Source organism: Chanodichthys erythropterus, chromosome 7, assembly GCF_024489055.1.
Source record: "Chanodichthys erythropterus isolate Z2021 chromosome 7, ASM2448905v1, whole genome shotgun sequence".
Taxonomy (NCBI): domain Eukaryota; kingdom Metazoa; phylum Chordata; class Actinopteri; order Cypriniformes; family Xenocyprididae; genus Chanodichthys; species Chanodichthys erythropterus.
This window is the reverse complement of record NC_090227.1, coordinates 28,067,390-28,085,663: the sequence shown is the minus strand read 5'-3', so window position 1 is coordinate 28,085,663 and position 18,274 is coordinate 28,067,390. Positions and strand designations below refer to the sequence as shown.

The 18,274-nt window shown below is 36.8% G+C and overlaps 1 protein-coding gene across 1 annotated transcript in view; it reads right to left on the bottom strand.

Annotated features, from left to right (window-relative positions):
• LOC137022919 (voltage-dependent calcium channel subunit alpha-2/delta-1) overlaps nucleotides 1-18,274 on the bottom strand; it is a 152,009-nt gene that overhangs the window by 40,272 nt on the left and 93,463 nt on the right. The window contains exons 17-19 of the mRNA XM_067389388.1: nucleotides 12,570-12,650; nucleotides 10,992-11,066; nucleotides 5,578-5,637 (exon numbers count right to left, since the gene is read on the bottom strand). Coding sequence (XP_067245489.1) covers nucleotides 5,578-5,637; nucleotides 10,992-11,066; nucleotides 12,570-12,650 — 216 coding nt within the window. The remainder of the gene's footprint in view (nucleotides 1-5,577; nucleotides 5,638-10,991; nucleotides 11,067-12,569; nucleotides 12,651-18,274) is intronic.

Genomic DNA, 18,274 nt, shown 5'->3' with positions numbered 1-18,274 from the left:
TGAATATTTCTGTTCTCTAACAATTGAATACCTCTGAAAAAAAATAAAAAAATAAATAGTTGCATGGAAACATGAAACAGAAAATCTTTTTTTTCCATGATTCAGACTTAACTGGATTAAATGCACATGTATTATATTATATAATACAAAGTACATATAATTTTTTTGAATGAATGCCTATTTCATTACATTTTGGTTGTTAAATTATGATTCATGTTTTTGAGCCAGAACCATGTAGATATTAAAATCTGGGTTGCTTAACAGAACTGTGGCTCACTCCAGTTTATGAAGTAATACATTCTGTTTCTGTAAAGTCCAAGAAACAATGTTTGCTCTTGGAAACGAATGATTTCATCATCTGTATTGCATGTCACATTGCTCTTGTACACATTAACAACACTGGCACCTACATCAAATCTATGATGTAAGAAGCATTATAAGGTGAAATGAGGCAGTCGGACTCTTACATGTAAAATGCGGAGATCAGAGCAAGCGTGAACGCGAGCAGAGATGAGGATGAGGAGACAGATGAACAACAAATATGTGAGAATCAAAAACAGAGACAAAAGACAAAACAATCAGATCAGAAAGAAAGAAAGAAACATATAAATGAGAAAGAAAGGAAAAGGAAATCAAAGGAAAAGGGCTGAATATGAAAGCAGGGGCATAATGAGAGACAGACAACACTGAGGAAGGATTTCAAAGTGTCGGGGTCGCCCTCTGCTCCGCTACCACCCCTCCTGGGGGAACCCACATATCGTCCAGATATGACTGACATGTGTCGGCTTCATGCCTCAATCTAGCAGAGCGTGAGAGAGACATATGAAAAGTATGTCTGGCACTTCTTATGTAGACTGTGAAAATATGTAAACTATTTTTCTGCCATGTGCTAAGATATTCTGCGCTTGAACTGCACCAATGTTGGATCATAAATATGTCATGTCACTGCTGATGTGGGCGTTGCTGTTTATGTTGTACTTGATAATAATAGCACAGCAATGAGAGTCACGGTGACTAACCCTATTATCACACTAATTACAGTGTTCAAGAGAGCGATATAGAACCCATGGCAGAAAAAGGCCTTATTAAAAACAATCTCATACACAAAACTACTAATCTGAAGCACTGAGAATATAGTGGCAACAATTAAAAAAGACATCCATTTTGTTAATTATGCTCGTTTCTTGCTGAGATAACTTAAAATTGAAATGCTTAAATAATATCCCCTAAAACTATCTGGATTTTTATGCCTTACTTGACCAGGCAGCAGTATTTTTTATAAACAGGAAAGAAAGATTTATTCAAGTTCCTGTGTGTCCCACCCAGTCCTCCCCCACCCCCAACCTGAAATACACAGGCAATGCCAGTTTTACAGAACATATCACACAAAACAAATGTATGATAGATTTTTAAAAAAAAATCAGATCTACTGAAATAAATGTATGTGATACTAATATATATATATATATATATATATATATGTTTTATTATTATTAGTAAATAATATTGGAAAGGAAAAGTTAAAAAGAAGAAAAAGGCAACTTTATGCCAATTAGAGGCCAAAAAAAGCAGCAGAATTTGACAAAACATGTCAGGCAGTTCATTTCCCCATAACGCCACTGTGGGACAGGCAATGTACCGTTTCAGCAAATGTTTTTCCTTTCCCTTTTCTCCTTCTCATTTTTCACTAGTGTGCTTTCACTTGGACAGTAAATCATCTTTTTGTTGTTCGCATTACAAATGGAGGTCAAGTGAGAACACAGACCTGCCGTATGAAGAAATCATTACTGAATCCTTTAAGATTACAAGCACATGACATGAATACCAACTGCTTGAGATATGCATTGGATGCAAGTGCTCAACGTGCTACGGTAGGCTGAACTCTCCAGTATATCTGGTAATGGTTGGAACAAATAAAAACCATTATCTTTCTGATCCGCCAGACAGGAAATATCTCAGAGAACTCTCACTCTGTAGACACAAACAAACATCAGATGGCATGCTAGCACTCCTGATAACCATTACACACACTTACTGAAGTCAGATCCCTGCTGAAAACACCAGCATGACTGATCATAAGCATATGCTGTGTTTTGAATGCCGGTAATGCAGTATATATACACGTGTGTATATAGTATATGAGGCTGTCAAGCGATTACAATTTTTAATCTGATTAATTACACGATGTGGCGATTAATCAAATTATTCACAAATTAATCACACATCAAATTTGGCTAAGAAACTACCCCCAAAATATAATTTAAAGTCATTAATGTGTTAAATAAGAAAATACTTTAATAGACATTACAAAAAGTAGCCTTAGAAAAAAATATATATTTTATTTGATTCAACACAGAAAATTATTAATATTCTGTATATATTAATAACAGAAATGTTTAGGCTTCAACAGCCATGAGGGTGAGTAAATGATGACAGAATTTTCATTCTTAGGCAAACTATACTTTTAATGAGTTTTTTTTATTAATATAGAAATATGAAATAATTTTTTTAATGAAATGATAAATGTCATTAAGTCATTCATTTATTCGATTTGTTCAAATGGCTGATTCATTCAGGAATTAAGTAAATGGCTCTTTTTATGAATTGGCCATTGAATCTTTGGTTCATCCTATTGATTCGCTCAAAACGCGGATTCATTCAGAAAAGAAACACTGCTGTGTGTTGCTTGGAGATGCACAATTGTTCTACTATGGCTTTAGGTAATATTTTCATTGGCAAAATTGAACCAAAGCAATCAGTATTGTATCTAAAATATGACAATATATTAACTTTGTATTGAATTGTCGTACAAAATCAATATCATAATTGCACTTGTGCTATTAGGGATAAAAACAGCACTTGTGTGATATTGCGCTCATTACTCGTGTGATAATGCTTAACTATATCACACTATAAATATGAAACAACAATTTTTTTGCTCTTTTATCTTGAATTTATAGGCTAAAGGTTACATCACACAGCGAGATGTTGCCCTGCCTCATGTTTGTCACCAATCAACTTTATGAAATGTAATAAAATTATTTTTTCCCCATGATCAATAAAGTTAACATGTTAAATCGACAGCCCTAAAATATTAATCATAAGTAATAATCATAAGTGACAGTAAAGACATCTATTTAAAAATCTATTAAAAATCTTAAAAATCTATTTCAAATAAATTCTATACTTTTATTTTTTGGAAAATTCATCACAATGTCTGCAAAAATATTAAGTAGCACAGCTGTTTTCAACATCAATAAAATAAGAAATGTTTCTTGAGCACCAAATCAGCATTTTAGAATGATGTGGCGAGCAGGGCGGGCGAGAGCCGGGAGGGAACGGTGCGAGGCCGGTGACGCGAGAGATAATGAGCTCCACCTGTGAGGCGCACCGGCCTTGAGTCTCTCACGGAGGAGCTCCAGAAGCATAAAAGGAGGAGCGACGACAGTGAAGGATGAGAGAGGACCAGGCCTGGATATTATTTTATGTTTTATTATGTTTGTGTGGCCGGCAGACGTCCGCGAGCCAATGTAACAAAGTTCGTAGATAAGGAAGAAGGTTAAACATAACTTTAATTCAAAATAAACAAATACAAAACGAAAGTAATTCCGGCAGACCCTCACGGACATAATATTCAGGCCTGGTCCTCTCTCGTCCTTCACTGTGGTCGCTCCTCCTTTTATGCTTCCGGAGCTCCTCCGTGAGAGACTCAAGGCTGGTGCGCCTCGCAGGTGGAGCTCATTATCTCTCACGTCACCGGCCCTGCTCGTCACAAATGATTTCTGAAGAATTATGCGAGTAATGGCTGCTGCAAATATATTTAAAAAACAAACAAAAACCATATTTTAAAGATCTAATAATATTTAACAATATTACTGTTTTTACTTGATCAAAAAATGCAGCCTTATCACAAAAACATGATAAAAAAAATCGTACCCCAAACTTTTGAAAGAAATCAAATTATTTCTGAAAGTAAATTGCATTCAATCATACAGTACTGTGCAAAAGTCTTAGGGCCCTATTTTAACGATCTAAACGCAAAGTGTAAAGCGCACGGCGCAGGTGCACTCAGGGCATGTTCAAATCCACTTTTGCTATTTTAACGACGGGGCGCATTTTTGAAATAGGTTGTCCCTATTCTCTTAATGAGTAATGGGCGTAACGTTCAATAAACCAATCAGAGTGTCATCTTCCATTCCCTTTAAGAGTGCTCGCACCATGGCGGATTGCTATTTACGTGGCGGAATTTGTTTGCGATGAGTCAGTTAATATATATGTGTGTGTATTGGCACGATTGTTCAATTAATTAGCCAATTTCGTTCATCATTATAAGCAGTAATAGGCTGAATTGAAAATAGGTAGCCTAATTCTAATACACGCAATGACTATTCATCATTACATTTTTATATTTATGTAGCCTACACAATAATATTCTTTTACACTGTAATCCTTTTGTTTTTAATATTTGGCATGTTTGTGTGATGCGCATCCCTGTTTGTAATAAGCAAAATCAACTCGCACTGTGGACACGCCTAGAGGCGCAGTTTCTACCAACGTGCTCTAACAAAAAAATATTGCGCCATTGACTTTAGACTTTAGACCAGGTTTGAGTTGGTCTATGGCGCAGTCTATCTTCAGCTCCTTAAAATAGCAATGCGCCGGCAATGCGCCTGAACACACCTCTTTTTTAGACCAGCACGCCCATGGGCGCACTAACTGGCACAGATGCATTTACTAAGGACGTGGCGCTGAACGGGAAAACGCGAACGGCACCGGACACAAACTAGCAAACACACTTGCGCTGTGCCTTGCGTCGCATTGTGCCGGGTTTATTATAGGGCCCATAGTATTTTCACCCCCCAAAAAAGGTTTTAAGCCAGTTATATCTTTTGCTGTAGTGTGTCAGTAGGAAATATCAGTTCACATTTCCAAACATTCATTCAGCCTTTAATTGTAATAATCCAGAGAGATTTTTGAATACACAAGGAGTCTGACAACAGCCGATCTGATTTCACCATCATTGAATCTGTCTGTGATTACATGAAGAAACAAATGAAACTGAGACAAAGTAAATCCAGAGGAACTGTGGCCGTGTCTCAGAGACGCTTGACGAAACCGACCTAAAAGCACCGGCTGTTGCCAGACTCCTTGAGTATTCAAAAATCTCACTGGATTATTAAAATGAATGGCAAAATGAATGTTTGGAAATGTGAATTGATATTTCCTACTGACAGACTACAGCAAAAGATATAAATAACTGGCTTAAAAGCTTTTTTGGGGGCTGAAAATACTGACGTGCCTAAGACTTTTGCACAGTACTGTATGTGCTGAGTACAATGTGGCTTTATGTAGCGTAATGTAACTATATCATCACAAACACAGAGATTTTGGGGCTCTGGAACTACAAATGAGCTCAGTAATGATTTTGAGTAATAATTACCCTACAAGGCCTCTAAAATCACAGGTAGAAATACTAGATATACTACAACTATAAGAGTTAAACAAGCTATTTAGCACTATTTCACTCTATTTCTATGACAGGACGGACTGGATCTACCACAGTTTTCATGGTCTCACCTCAGGGAACGTTACAGCAAGCTTTTTACTTAGCCTGCGGCGACGCCTCTGAATCCTGTTCTAATGAGAAATATGGAGAGGATTTCAGTGGAAACAGAAAGAGAGTTATTTATGGGTGCCAAAAACTGACTAAAACATTGAAAGAGACCACACTTGTTAACAGTGCTGTTATTGTAAAACACGGTAATCCATCATAGATGAGAACGTTTGAAAGAAATAAAAGTGCATGCTATAAATCGATTCCCATCGTGTAGGCCTTCCTACTGTTTGAACACAATTATTTGGCTCTCTGGTGAGCAGACAACATATGGCTGACATACTATGAGGGTTTGTTCAATTTCTGTACTGTCAAAATCAAATTAGCCCTTCCTGCAGTGTTCAAAGTCTCCCTGAAAGAGTCTCCAAAGTTCGTTCGAAGTGGTTGCTTTCTCTTAACTTTAGCCGACAAATTCAGTCATGTGTTTTGCACTGCTGGATACTGGTGGAACACTTTGAACTGTTTCCAGTAGATCTGGCACCCCATGGTTTAGGGGCTTGTGTTTGCATATCAGCGCTGCTCTGGGTTAAGTACGGCATCCACGGTTCAGAGATTCAATCCATGCCTGTGTGTCTTTCTCAATCAGCCTGCTTGATCTGCGGCCGTACCAGATCGCATCTCAACATCTGTCCTTGAGAGATCAAACCTTCAGATGTGATCAGAGTCGGCTCGCTAAACTAAAGTAAAACCAACCGTTCTGCACATGGAGTCCGCTGGGAGCAATAACACTGGTGTTTATGATTGTAATGGCAGTTGCATTTTTTTTTATTGCCTTTAACAACATAGATGAGCTCATTAAAAAGAGCATTGTTTGTGAAGTATGTTACCAGTTTATTTCGGTTAAGTGTGTTCAAAGACTTCCCCAAACGAAGTGTCAGGGAGGGGAAGGAACCTCTGAGTCTATGTTGTTTCTTTTAATCCAAATGCTGGAGGATGGAACTTTGAGGCAAGATGGAAATATGTCATAACATTCGTTCTTACTGACGCCAAGGATGGAAATGTGTTCTGTATGTTTGATTTAAATGGCTTGTGGACTGAAGTTAATACTCTCCATATATAAGACCTGGAGCTTTGTTATTTTTATGTATATTTAACAGCAAACATTGTATGTCTCTGACCCAATATTTCAGCAATAACACACGTTTCAGCACTTGCTCCACTCACATAACAGGCGTCCTCAGGCATAGAGAGCTGAAATCTATACTATAAAATCTATTACATGCATCAGAAAAAAAGTATATACACTACTGTGTTTAATAGTTTGGGGTCTGTAAGATTTTTCAATTTTATATGTAATATTGTGAAATATTATTTGAATTTTTTTATCTTTTTTATTTTAATATATTTTAAAATGTTATTTATTCCTGTCATGTCAAAGATGAATTTTCAGCATCATAACTCCTGTCTTCAGTGTCACATGATCCTTCAGAAATTCTAATATGCTGATTTGCTGCTCAAGAAACATTTCTTCTTATTATCAATGTTGAAAACAGTTAATAATTTTGTGGAAACTATGGTAGATTTATTTATTTTTTTTTATGAATAGAAAATTCAAATGAAGAGCATTTTGTAATAATGTCGCTTTTGATCAATTCAATGTATCACTCCTGAAAAAAGTATTACTGTCTTTAAAAAAATAATAAAACAAAATAAATAAAACAATAAAATTGTACGGACCCCAAACTTTTGAACGGTAGTGTATACTTTTTGAGGTATAATTTTCTTTTATGTACTAATTAAAATTAATAAAATAATAATAATAATAATAAAAACAATTCTTTAAGGTTTTTAATTACCAATAAATAAAAAAAAAATGCCCAAAAATATATATATTATATATATAAAAATGTATTATTTTTATTATTATTATTATTATTATTATTTTTAATTTTTTGTTATTGGTAATTAAAAACCTTTAAAATTTGGTTTTTATTATTTTATATATATAAACTCTATATAACTACGAATTAACACACTGTTTTTTTTAGAATATATATATATATATATATATATATATATATATATATATATATATATATATATATATATATATATATATATATATATATATATATATATAGTGACATATTTAACCCAAAAAATTCTTCATTCAGTGGACTACCAGTAAAATCTATTAAAAAAAATTGTAACCGAAAATTATTCAGACACTTTCACCTGACCATGTTTTGCTGTTTTATCTGACATAATTATAATAAAAATGAAAAAAAAAATAAAAATTAAAAAAAAAATGAATTTGAATTTGTAGTTATATATAACTATGAATTCAAATTCATTTTTTTTTTTTTTTTTTAAGAAAGCAATGGTATACAGTGCAAAACATTACTGATTTGTTTGACACTTCCATTACTATCACGAGTCAAATACACAACAAATTTCAACAAAATAGCAGGCTAGATAACGTTACCTTGGTTACATACTTCAATTAGCATAATTACATAACATAAATACATCAAACTAAACCAAATGTTTACGATGAACGTAAGATCTCACACTGGTCCCGAGTCATCCTTATTGTTGAGCCCTGCACATGTATAACTCTTTGCGATTACATATTGAGCTTAAATCAGAGAACGTCTAAACGATTTGTAATCTACACCCATCCAGACGTAATATATTTAATGCATTTTACCTCCTTAACTTGCGAGATTATCATGGTGGGCTTGGGTTGTCTGAGACTAGGTGATGGACGGTGCTTTTACCATCCAGACTGTGGATAAACTATGACCCTGAACACACACACATGATCTCTTTTCTCCTTTACATTCTTTATTTAAAAGATGAAATACAGACTGGCCCATGTGTGTGGTGGGATACCAGAATCAAAGGGACCTGCAAATAGACTGATATGCAAAAAGTGTAGTCGAGTTGCATTGAGAAACATATATGCAGGTCCGCTGCCAGAAGCACGCGCATTACTTTGGGCGATTTGCAAAGGTTATGTGCAAAGCTCACCCAGCAGAGGGGCTGTATGCTCCGATCCAAAAGGAAAAGCTATATGAGAGGCTGTTTACACACCACAAATGCATGTTCATACATTCTAAATCTACAGCTTTACATATGAGGTCAGATACACTTGTCAATAATGATATGAGCTGAATCACTCGCATATGCTTGATCTTTCTGTTTGTTTCATGAGATAGACAAATGTAATGTGGTTTTAACTATAAAAAAGTATGAATGGAAGAAAAACAGAGGGGATAATATTAGGCCTGGGTATTGCAATGTGTCATGATTCAATACAATGCATAATTCGATGCATCATGATATAAGAAAATTTAAACCGTACCTACAAAGGACCTATATGGAAACCCATTTCCATCAAAAAAAAAAAAAAAAAAAAAAGGCTTTAATAAATTATAATTATGTGGGGTCTGTATTATAAAAATGTGATAAAATGACACATTTTGTCATAATGGATTTTTATCATTATTATTCTTAATATTATAATTAAGACTTTTGATCTCATGGTTTTGTATGACAATTATTACCTTAATATATCATAATTCTGATTTACCAATTTTTTTTTTTTTTTTTCTCATGTGGCGGAAATAGTCTTCTATAACATCCTGCTTCTTCATTAATTGAACTGTGGGAGATAAATAAAATAAAAATACTGATACAATGACTTTAAAATTAAATTTGATTAAATTTGCACAGCTCTAGATTACACTAGAGTTCAAAAGTTTGGGGTTGGTAAGACTTTAGTCTCTAATGGCCAGAACACACCAAGCCGATGCTGTTGAACTGGTGGCGAAGAAAGCAGACTGTGGGGTTGGCTCGCGTTGGCAGCGTCTAGGTCCAAAGTTGCCCTGACACACCAAACCGACGCTCGATACCCGTCGGCCAAGTAGCACGTCCGCTCTGCGCCTACGTAAGAAGAAATGCCTTTCCGTACCAGCAGGTGGCAGTAGCTGAACAGCCAATCAGAATGATCAGATGGCTCCGACGCTGATTCAACATGTCAAATCGGCCGAAAAAAGCAGACGAGGACCAACTTCAGCTGACTGTGCGGAACACACTGAGAAAACTTAGTCGGCCGACGAACAAAAACTGCCCAACGGCTGACCGTCGGCTTGGTGTGTTCCGGGCTTTATAATCACCAGTACAGTTCTGTCATGACAACTCTCTGAGTGTTTCACATAGTAATGGATATGAAAATGTAAATATGTTTGGTCTTTGCGGAATAGATCTGATACACTTCTGCTGCTGCAGAGCAAGTACGGGACTTGCTACTGTCAATACATACAAGACACACTGCTGTGAGCAAGTAAGAAATGCTGCTGCTGTACAATATATCATACACAAATTTCCCATTGCAGATCTATACAGGTGGAGCTGGGGAAGGTGGAGGGTTTCTGCAAATGCTGACTGAGACTTTGCAAGTTCATTGGCTGCTGATACAGCAGGAACCAATCAGCTTTGCCCTACAGAGAATGATGTGATTGCAAGCAGACTGAGTTAAGCCTGTGCCATCTAGAGTTCCATGACAGACCTTTGTATTTATTTTGTGAAATCATTACAATTTACAAAAACTGTTTTCTATTCAAATATATTTTGAAATATAATTTATTCCTGTGATTGCAAAGCTCAGTTTCCAGCATCATTACTCAAGTCTTTGGTGTCACACAATCCTAGTATGCTGCTCGTTATTTTTGTGGAAACCGTGAACTTTTTTTCCCCAGGAATCTTTGAGAAATAGAAAGTTCAACCGCATTTATTTGAATATTTTTAGTAAGAATGTAAATGTATTTACGGTCACTTCTGATCAATTTAATTCACTGTTGCTAAATAAAAGTATTAATTTCTTAAAAAAACAACAAACAAAACTACTGACCCCAAACTTTTGAAAGGTAACGTATACAGCATTATTTCTCCAAAAAATACACGTTAGGTCGCCAGTAGACGATATATTTCATTTAACAGCCATGTCATATCTAATATAGCATCTATATTAGGAAGGACAATATTCAGAATAGTAATATTCAGTTAGGGCTAACTTAAATTTGGTACCCCGATAATCTTCACCATTCAACATTTGGTTACATTCTTGATATAAATGTGCACATGAGCACATGGTTTGACAGGTGATAATGAACATAAATATGCAGCACATATACATAGTCAAAAAAAAAAGGGGGGGGGGGGTAGAGATAAAGAGAGACGGAGAGAGATACAAGAACTACAGATGTTAAATAACACCAATGTCAAATAGATCTCAAACAAGAAAGAAACGTTTTAATATGAGACAAGTGTGCCATGTTTCTCTACCACAAGCAGCCTTAAAACCTCTTCCTCTGTCATTAATGTGATGTGATGTCGTATTTGAGGTATTTGGGTGGAGAAAATGCTTTGGTACCTTTGGTTGCAGGTTTGGATGGAGCAGCACGTAACCGTTTGGGTCAATTGCGAAATAATATCCATTAGGACCAATCTGAAATAAACAAAATGGAAAAAGGAGAACAGTGAGGACACACTGAATAAGAAGACCACCATCAAACCCAAATCCCTGCTTAGACCAAATGGACCTGGTTCCTCAGAGATGCGGTGGTTAATCCCTCACTAGCGGGGTACTGTCTAATATCCCCCGAGAACGCAGACCCGAGCTGTCAATCACCCCCGAGCACTTAGCGTTAATCAAATGTGTCGGTTCATCTGGAAACATTCCTCTGAGCTTAACAGAAAATCACAACCATTTACAAATCAAATGTAAGTACAAACAGATGTAATGTACAAGGGCTTACGTCCTCTTAAGAGCGATCTTACTGTAAGGAGGCGAAACCGCAAGACGGCAGACCGCAGAACAATAGCGCATTTATCTTATGCATGCCGTGTTATTCTTATTACAGCGTCTCAAAGAGTCTGCAAAGAAAACATCTAACACGTGAGTTTCACTTTGTTCCCTTATAAATTGAATTATGTAGTGTTCAAAGAATAGTTCACCCTAAATTAAAACTCGTCGCCAATTGCGCGCCCTCACCCCATTCCTAAACCAGATTTCAAACTTTTTTTTTTTCCCCCATGCAATGAAAGTGAATAGGGCTGTCAAGCACCAAACCTGAGAAGAAAGTGCCATAAATGCAGCATAAAATTAATGTGTTTAATTTAGGCGCTATATAATAAGTCTTTTGAAGCCATATAATTCTCGCCCGTCTAGTCTTTGACATCAAACTGTTGCGACACGTCTGACACTTCATATTTTATTCTAATACCATTGAAAGTTTGCTGTTGGTAAGATTTTTAAATACTTTTCAAAGAAGTCTATTATGTATATTGATCAAAAAGACTGTAAAAACAATAATATTGTAAACATATTATTACATTTTAAAATGAGCCTTTTTTATTTGAATATATTTTAAAATGTATTTTGTTTCTGTGATGGCAAAGCTTCAGTGTCACATGATCCTTAAGAAATCATTCTAATATTCTGATTTGGTACTCAAGTAACATTTCTTGTTATTGGAAACAGTTACACATTTTTTCCATGATTCTTTGATGAATAGAAGTTCAAACGAACAGCATTTTTTTTTTTTATTATATATCATTATAAATGTCTTTACTGACACTTTTGACCAACGTAATGCATCCTTTCTGAATAAAAGTATTAATTTCATGAATGCAAAGTAGATTTTATGTGAATAATTAGCTTTGTATAAAGGAACAGACTGAAATGTATCACTTTTTATGATACTTTTTTTGTGCTTGCCATCAGCCAAATGTAAAAAGAGCAGTGTGAACATTCATTGAAACATCTTATTTTGTGTTCCACAGAAGAAAGGAGGATTTGGGTTTGAAATGACAAGGGGGATTTTTTTTTTTTTTTTTTTTTAAAGGAATCCCTTAAATAGGTCCTTGTCACTTTAATTTATTTTGAACACTGGATCAACAACCAGATGAATGTATTTGAGTTGAAATTGCTTGTGTTTGTGGTACTCACTGTGAAGCGGGGTGTCAATCTTTTGATATCGTCGAGAGACACATCCACCCCCATCACTCCTAAAATCAGCTGGTTCTGATGCTAAAAGAGAGATCAAAAACACTAAGTTTCCATTCTGACATGCAATGGAGTGACATTTACAACCAATATGAGTAACATTTTATTTCAATGGTCCACTTTAGACATTCTACTAACTATAAGTAAAACTGCAACTACATGTCAACTAACTCTCGTTAGATTATTAGAAGACCATCTGCTTAATATCAGCAAACACTTTATTTTGATGGCTCGCAACAGACATTAAGTAACTTTGCAAGTACGTTAACTTATTTTACTAAGCCTAACCTAGCAGTCTACTAATATTCTAAAGAGAGTTAGTTGATATGTAGTTGCAAATGAATGAGAGTTAGTTGGCATGTCGTTGCAAAGTTACTTATATTTAGTAGAATATCTAAAATGGACTATCAAAGTAAAGTGTAACCCAAATATGAGGCAAAACTTCACCTGGAAAGCATTAAACATTGCACGAGATTTCACAACGTGTAAACTTTTGCAACTTGGTATGAAACATTGCAAAGTTGTAAATTACTTCTCGTCATCCATACTGCAAATGGATATTAAACTTATCAAAGAACCCAGTGACGCAGTCAGTGAGCGGAAAGTAACGGCAACTTTCGAAGGGTCAAGCAGTTTAGCAGACAAACAACGTACGGATCCTTTGACCTCCAACTGGGAAAGTTTAGGATAAGATACTGTATGATATTTATTTTCCATATCTGTTACTATCATAGTGTTCCTAAGAAGGTTACTGTCCGCATGGTTAAAACATTCAAGAGATAGTGTGGTTTACACGTTTGCGTCAGTAGTAGCTTTATCCCCATTAAAAGTGACAAAAATAGAAGTTTGTTCCAAGCATTGGCCTATTAATAGAGTATTGGGTCTGTTAATGACACATCTGGTGTTCTGTTCTGTGTTCATTCAAATGTTATATTCCCGCTTCTGACTTTCCGGGCACAGTTTGAAACGTCCTTGTTTGTGCAGTTAGAGACGTGTGCATATAAAAAGATATTTATACGTATTTATTTTTATTATTATTTTTTTTTTTATGTAACCATATCAAAAAACAACATATCAAACATAATCTTTTAATTTTCTATATGGGCCGCTGATAATGTAGACGGGATGTAAACCTTTTTTACATATATAAAATTAATTTTACAAATACATTTTGAGGTACATTCATATATACCAGGGGTATTCAATGAAAGTTCCAAAAGGTCCAGTCTGTATATTTCCTTCCCAGTGGAGGTCCGGAGGTAATTTTGTTATACCAATATTTACCAAAAAAAAAGTAATTATTTCTTATTTTTTTTATAATAATAATAATTATTATTATTATTACATTTAGACACCTACGTGTATGGCACATAGAAGTCCTTGGCACTGAGAAAACATGGGGGTGCAGGGTTTACCTCTTAAGAGAATTTTTAATATATTTTTTTAAGACCATTTTTATATTTTGCTCAAAGTAATAAATTACTGAAACAACTAACATAATCATCAAAACTCTCATCATGAGCACAAAACAAAATTAAAGGGTTAGTACACCCCAAAATTAAAATAATGTAATTTATTACTCACCCTCATGCCATTCCACACCTGTAAGACCTTTGTTAATCTTCGGAACACAAATTAAGATATTTTTTATTAAATCCGATGGCTCAGTGAGGCCTCCATAGTCAGCAATGACATTTCCTCTCTCAAGATCCATTAATTTACTAAAAACATATTTAAATCGGTTCATGTGAGTACAGTGGTTCAATATTAATATTATAAAGCGACGAGAATATTTTTGGTGCACCACTTATTTAGTGATGGCCGATTTTAAAACACTGCTTCAGGAAGCTTCGGAGTGTTATGATTCTTCTGTGTCGAATCATCATTCGGATCATGTGTCAAATCACCAAACTGTTGAAATCACGGGACTTTGACGCTCTGAACTGCTGATTCGACACGCTGATTCATAACGCTCCGAAGCTTGTGTTTTGAAAGTTTGAAGCAGTGTTTTGAAATCGGCCATCACTATATAAAGGCCCTGATATACTTAAAAAAAAAAAAAAAAATCGAAGAACGAACTGATGTGACGTCATTTCGAACAAAATCAGGCCAAAAAAAAATTCCTTTTGTGTTCTTTTTGGAAGTTCGAAACGGCTTGCCAAAGCGAACTTTCAGGAAAAGTTCGTTCCAGCTGTAAAACACCTTCATACTTGAATTGGTCTGTGACGATAACGTAAAAGGTGGTGTGCGCTGAGGCTCCACCTTCACTTGTTTGAAACCCTTCTCTGACTCATTTTGCGTGTGAATTCGTTGAGGTAAGATCTCCGCAGGTGAAAACATGAACACACAGGATAGCTGCTTTATGGTACAAAATGAAGTTGTGCTTCTGATGAAATGAGGCACTGACACCGTTTTTCATGTTTGATACTGTAAAGCTTCTTGCTTTTAAGCAATATATTGAATAAAGTGCTATATAAATAAACGTGACTGGAGTGCTAATTTACAGAGCTCGTACTAACACACCAATGTTGTTATGATCAGACGCATTTCTTATGCTTTCTAAAAAAAAAAAAAAAATGCTTGCTCTTTTCATTTTTGTTATGTTTATTTTGTTACTGAGAAGAAAGTGTACAGCACGTATTTACATATTCATCTAACCGTCGCTCTCAGCAGTGTGGGAGGCGTCAGATGTTCGATTACAGTATATCGCTGGTCGCACATTTCGAACTTTGTTTTACCCCTAAACGAAGAACGAAAAATAACATAGTTTGAAGTATATCGGAGCCTTAAGACGTTATTTTTCTTTTTTTTTTGGTGCACCAAAAATATTCTGTTGCTTTATAATATTAATATTGAACCACTGTACTCACATGAACTGATTTAAATATGTTTTTAGTACCTTTATGAATCTTGAGAGAGGAAATGTCATTGCTCCCTATGCAGGCCTCACAGAGCCATCGGATTTCAACAAAAATATCTTAATTTGTGTTCCGAAGATTACCGAAGGTCTTACATGTGTGGAATGAGGCATGAGGGTGAGTAATAAATGACATTATTTTCATTTTTGGGTGAACTAACCCTTTAACTAGTAATTTTGAAGGTGCCAAAGAACATGTTTTCAAAAGATGTAATATAAGTCTTAAGTGTCCCCTGAATTTGTCTGTGAAGTTTCAGCTCAGAATTTTTTTTTTTATTAATTTTTTTAACTGCCTATCATTATAAATACACTGATTCAGGGTGTGCGGCCCCTTTAAATCTCGAGCTCCACGCCCCAAGAGCTTGCGTTTGCCTTAAACACCATAAAAAAAAGTTCACACAGCTAATATAACCCTCAAAATGGATCTTTACAAAGTGTTCGTCATGCAACATGTCTAATTGCGTAAGTACAGTATTTATTTGGATGTTCACATTTAATTCTGAATGAGTTTGATAGTTCTCCATGGCTAAAGCTAACATTACACACTATTGGAGAGATTTATAAAGAATGAAGATGTGTTTATGCATTATACAGACTGCAAGTGTTTAAAAAATGAAAATAACGACAGTCTTGTCTCCGTGAATACAGGAGTATGATGGTAACTTTAACCACATTTAACAGTACATTAGCAACATGCTAACGAAACATTTAGAAAGACAATTTACAAAAAATATCATGATATCAATGATCATGTGAGTTATTATTGCTCCATCTGCCATTTTTCGCTGTTGTCCTTGCTTGCTTACCTAGTCTGATGATTCAGCTCTACACATCCAGAGGTTAATACTGGCTGCCCTTGTCTAATGCTTGAAAATGGGCTGGCATATGCAAATATTGGGGGCGTACACCCCGACTGTTGCGTAACAGTCAGTGTTATGCTGAGATTCGCCTGTTCCTCTGAGGTCTTTTAAACAAATGAGATTTATATAAGAAGGAGGAAACTGTTAAATTATGAGAAAAAACGGGTTAAATTTCGAGAACAAATTTGTTCTCACAATTTAACAACTTTTTTTCTCGTAATTTAATGACTTTATTATCAACATTTTATCTCAAATTTTTTTCTCGAAATTTAACGCCTTTTTTTCTCATAATTTAACTAATTTGTTCTCGTAATCTAACAACTTTTTTCTCGCAATTTAATGACTTTATTCTCAACATTTTTGTGACGAGCAGGGCGGTGACGCCAGTGATAACCTGCGAGGCGTGCCGGCCTCGAGTCTCTCACGGAGGAGCTCCGGAGGCATAAAAGGAGGAGCGACTACAGTGAAGGACGAGAGAGGACCAGGCCTGGACTTTATTTTATGTTTTATTATGTTTGTGTGGCCGGCAGACGTCCGTAAGGATCTGCCAGCATTACTTTCGTTTTGTATTTGTTTATTTTGAGATTAAAGTTTTGTTGAATGTTCGCCGGTTCCCGCCTCCTTCTTCCCACATCTACTGACCTCGTTACATTGGTGCCGAAACCCGGGAGGAAGGAGGGACATGCTGACGGAGAGCCCTCGCTGCTGAGGGGGATCGCGGTGCTGCGGAGTTCGGGCAGCGTGGGATTGAAGACCGCGAGAGGCTGCCCGAGGGGTTGGTGCTGGAGCCTAGTGAAAGGTGGGACGGAGAGCTCGAGGCCGTGCCCCTGGGACGAGGTGGGGTGGCTGCCGTCCAAGAGGGAGCAGAGGAGTCGCCGCCGTTCGCCGTGGGCCGGAGCCTGTTGCCGTCCGCCATAAAGGGGAGGAGCAGGGAACGGGGGACTCGCTGCCGGCTGCCCTCAGTCGGAGGAGCCATCGCCGGCCGCCAGGAGGCGGACGAGGATCGGGCCGTCCACCGAGCGTCCAGTGCCACCGCATGGCACCGCGAAGAAGAGCCTCTTGGCAGGCTGAGGACCGAGCGGCAGTGTGTCGGGGAACCGGAACAAGAATTTTTTTTTTCTCTCTTTCTTTTTCCTCTCTCCCCTCTCTCGTCCTGTCGCTCCCCTTGCTTCCGTCTCCTTTCTCTCGTCTCGTCTGTCCTTACCCCCAGGTGCTGCGGCCGCCGAGAAGGGGCCCCGGGGGGGGAGTAAGCGCAGTAGCGGGAGTACCCCCCGGCCTGCGAGGGGCGTTGGGGGTATGTGACGAGCAGGGCGGGCGAGAGCCGTGAGGGAACGCCGCGAAGGATGAGAGAGGACCAGGCCTGGACTTTATTTTATGTTTTATTATGTTTGTGTGGCCGGCAGACGTCCACGAGGGTCTGCCAGCATTACTTACGTTTTGTTGTTTGTTTATTTTGAGATTAAAGTTTTGTTGAATGCTCGCCGGTTCCCGCCTCCTTCTTCCCACATCTACTGACCTTGTTACAATTTTATCTCGACTTTTTTCTCGAAATTTAACACTTTCTTTTTTCTCGTAATTTAACGAGTTTATTCTCAACATTTTATCTCAACTTTTTTCTTGAAATTTAATGATTTTTTTCTCGTAATTTAACAACTTTAATCTCGAGATGGTTTTATTTTTTTATTATTGCTTGGCCCTAATCCTCTTCCGTAGAAACGTTACCAAATCAGCATATTAGAATGATTTCTGAAGGATCAAGTGGACACTGAAGGACACTGAAAACTGGAGTAACGATAGTGAAAACGTCTCGGTTACGTATGTAACCCTCGTTCCCTGAAGGAGGGAACGGAGACGTACGTCAGTAGTGACCG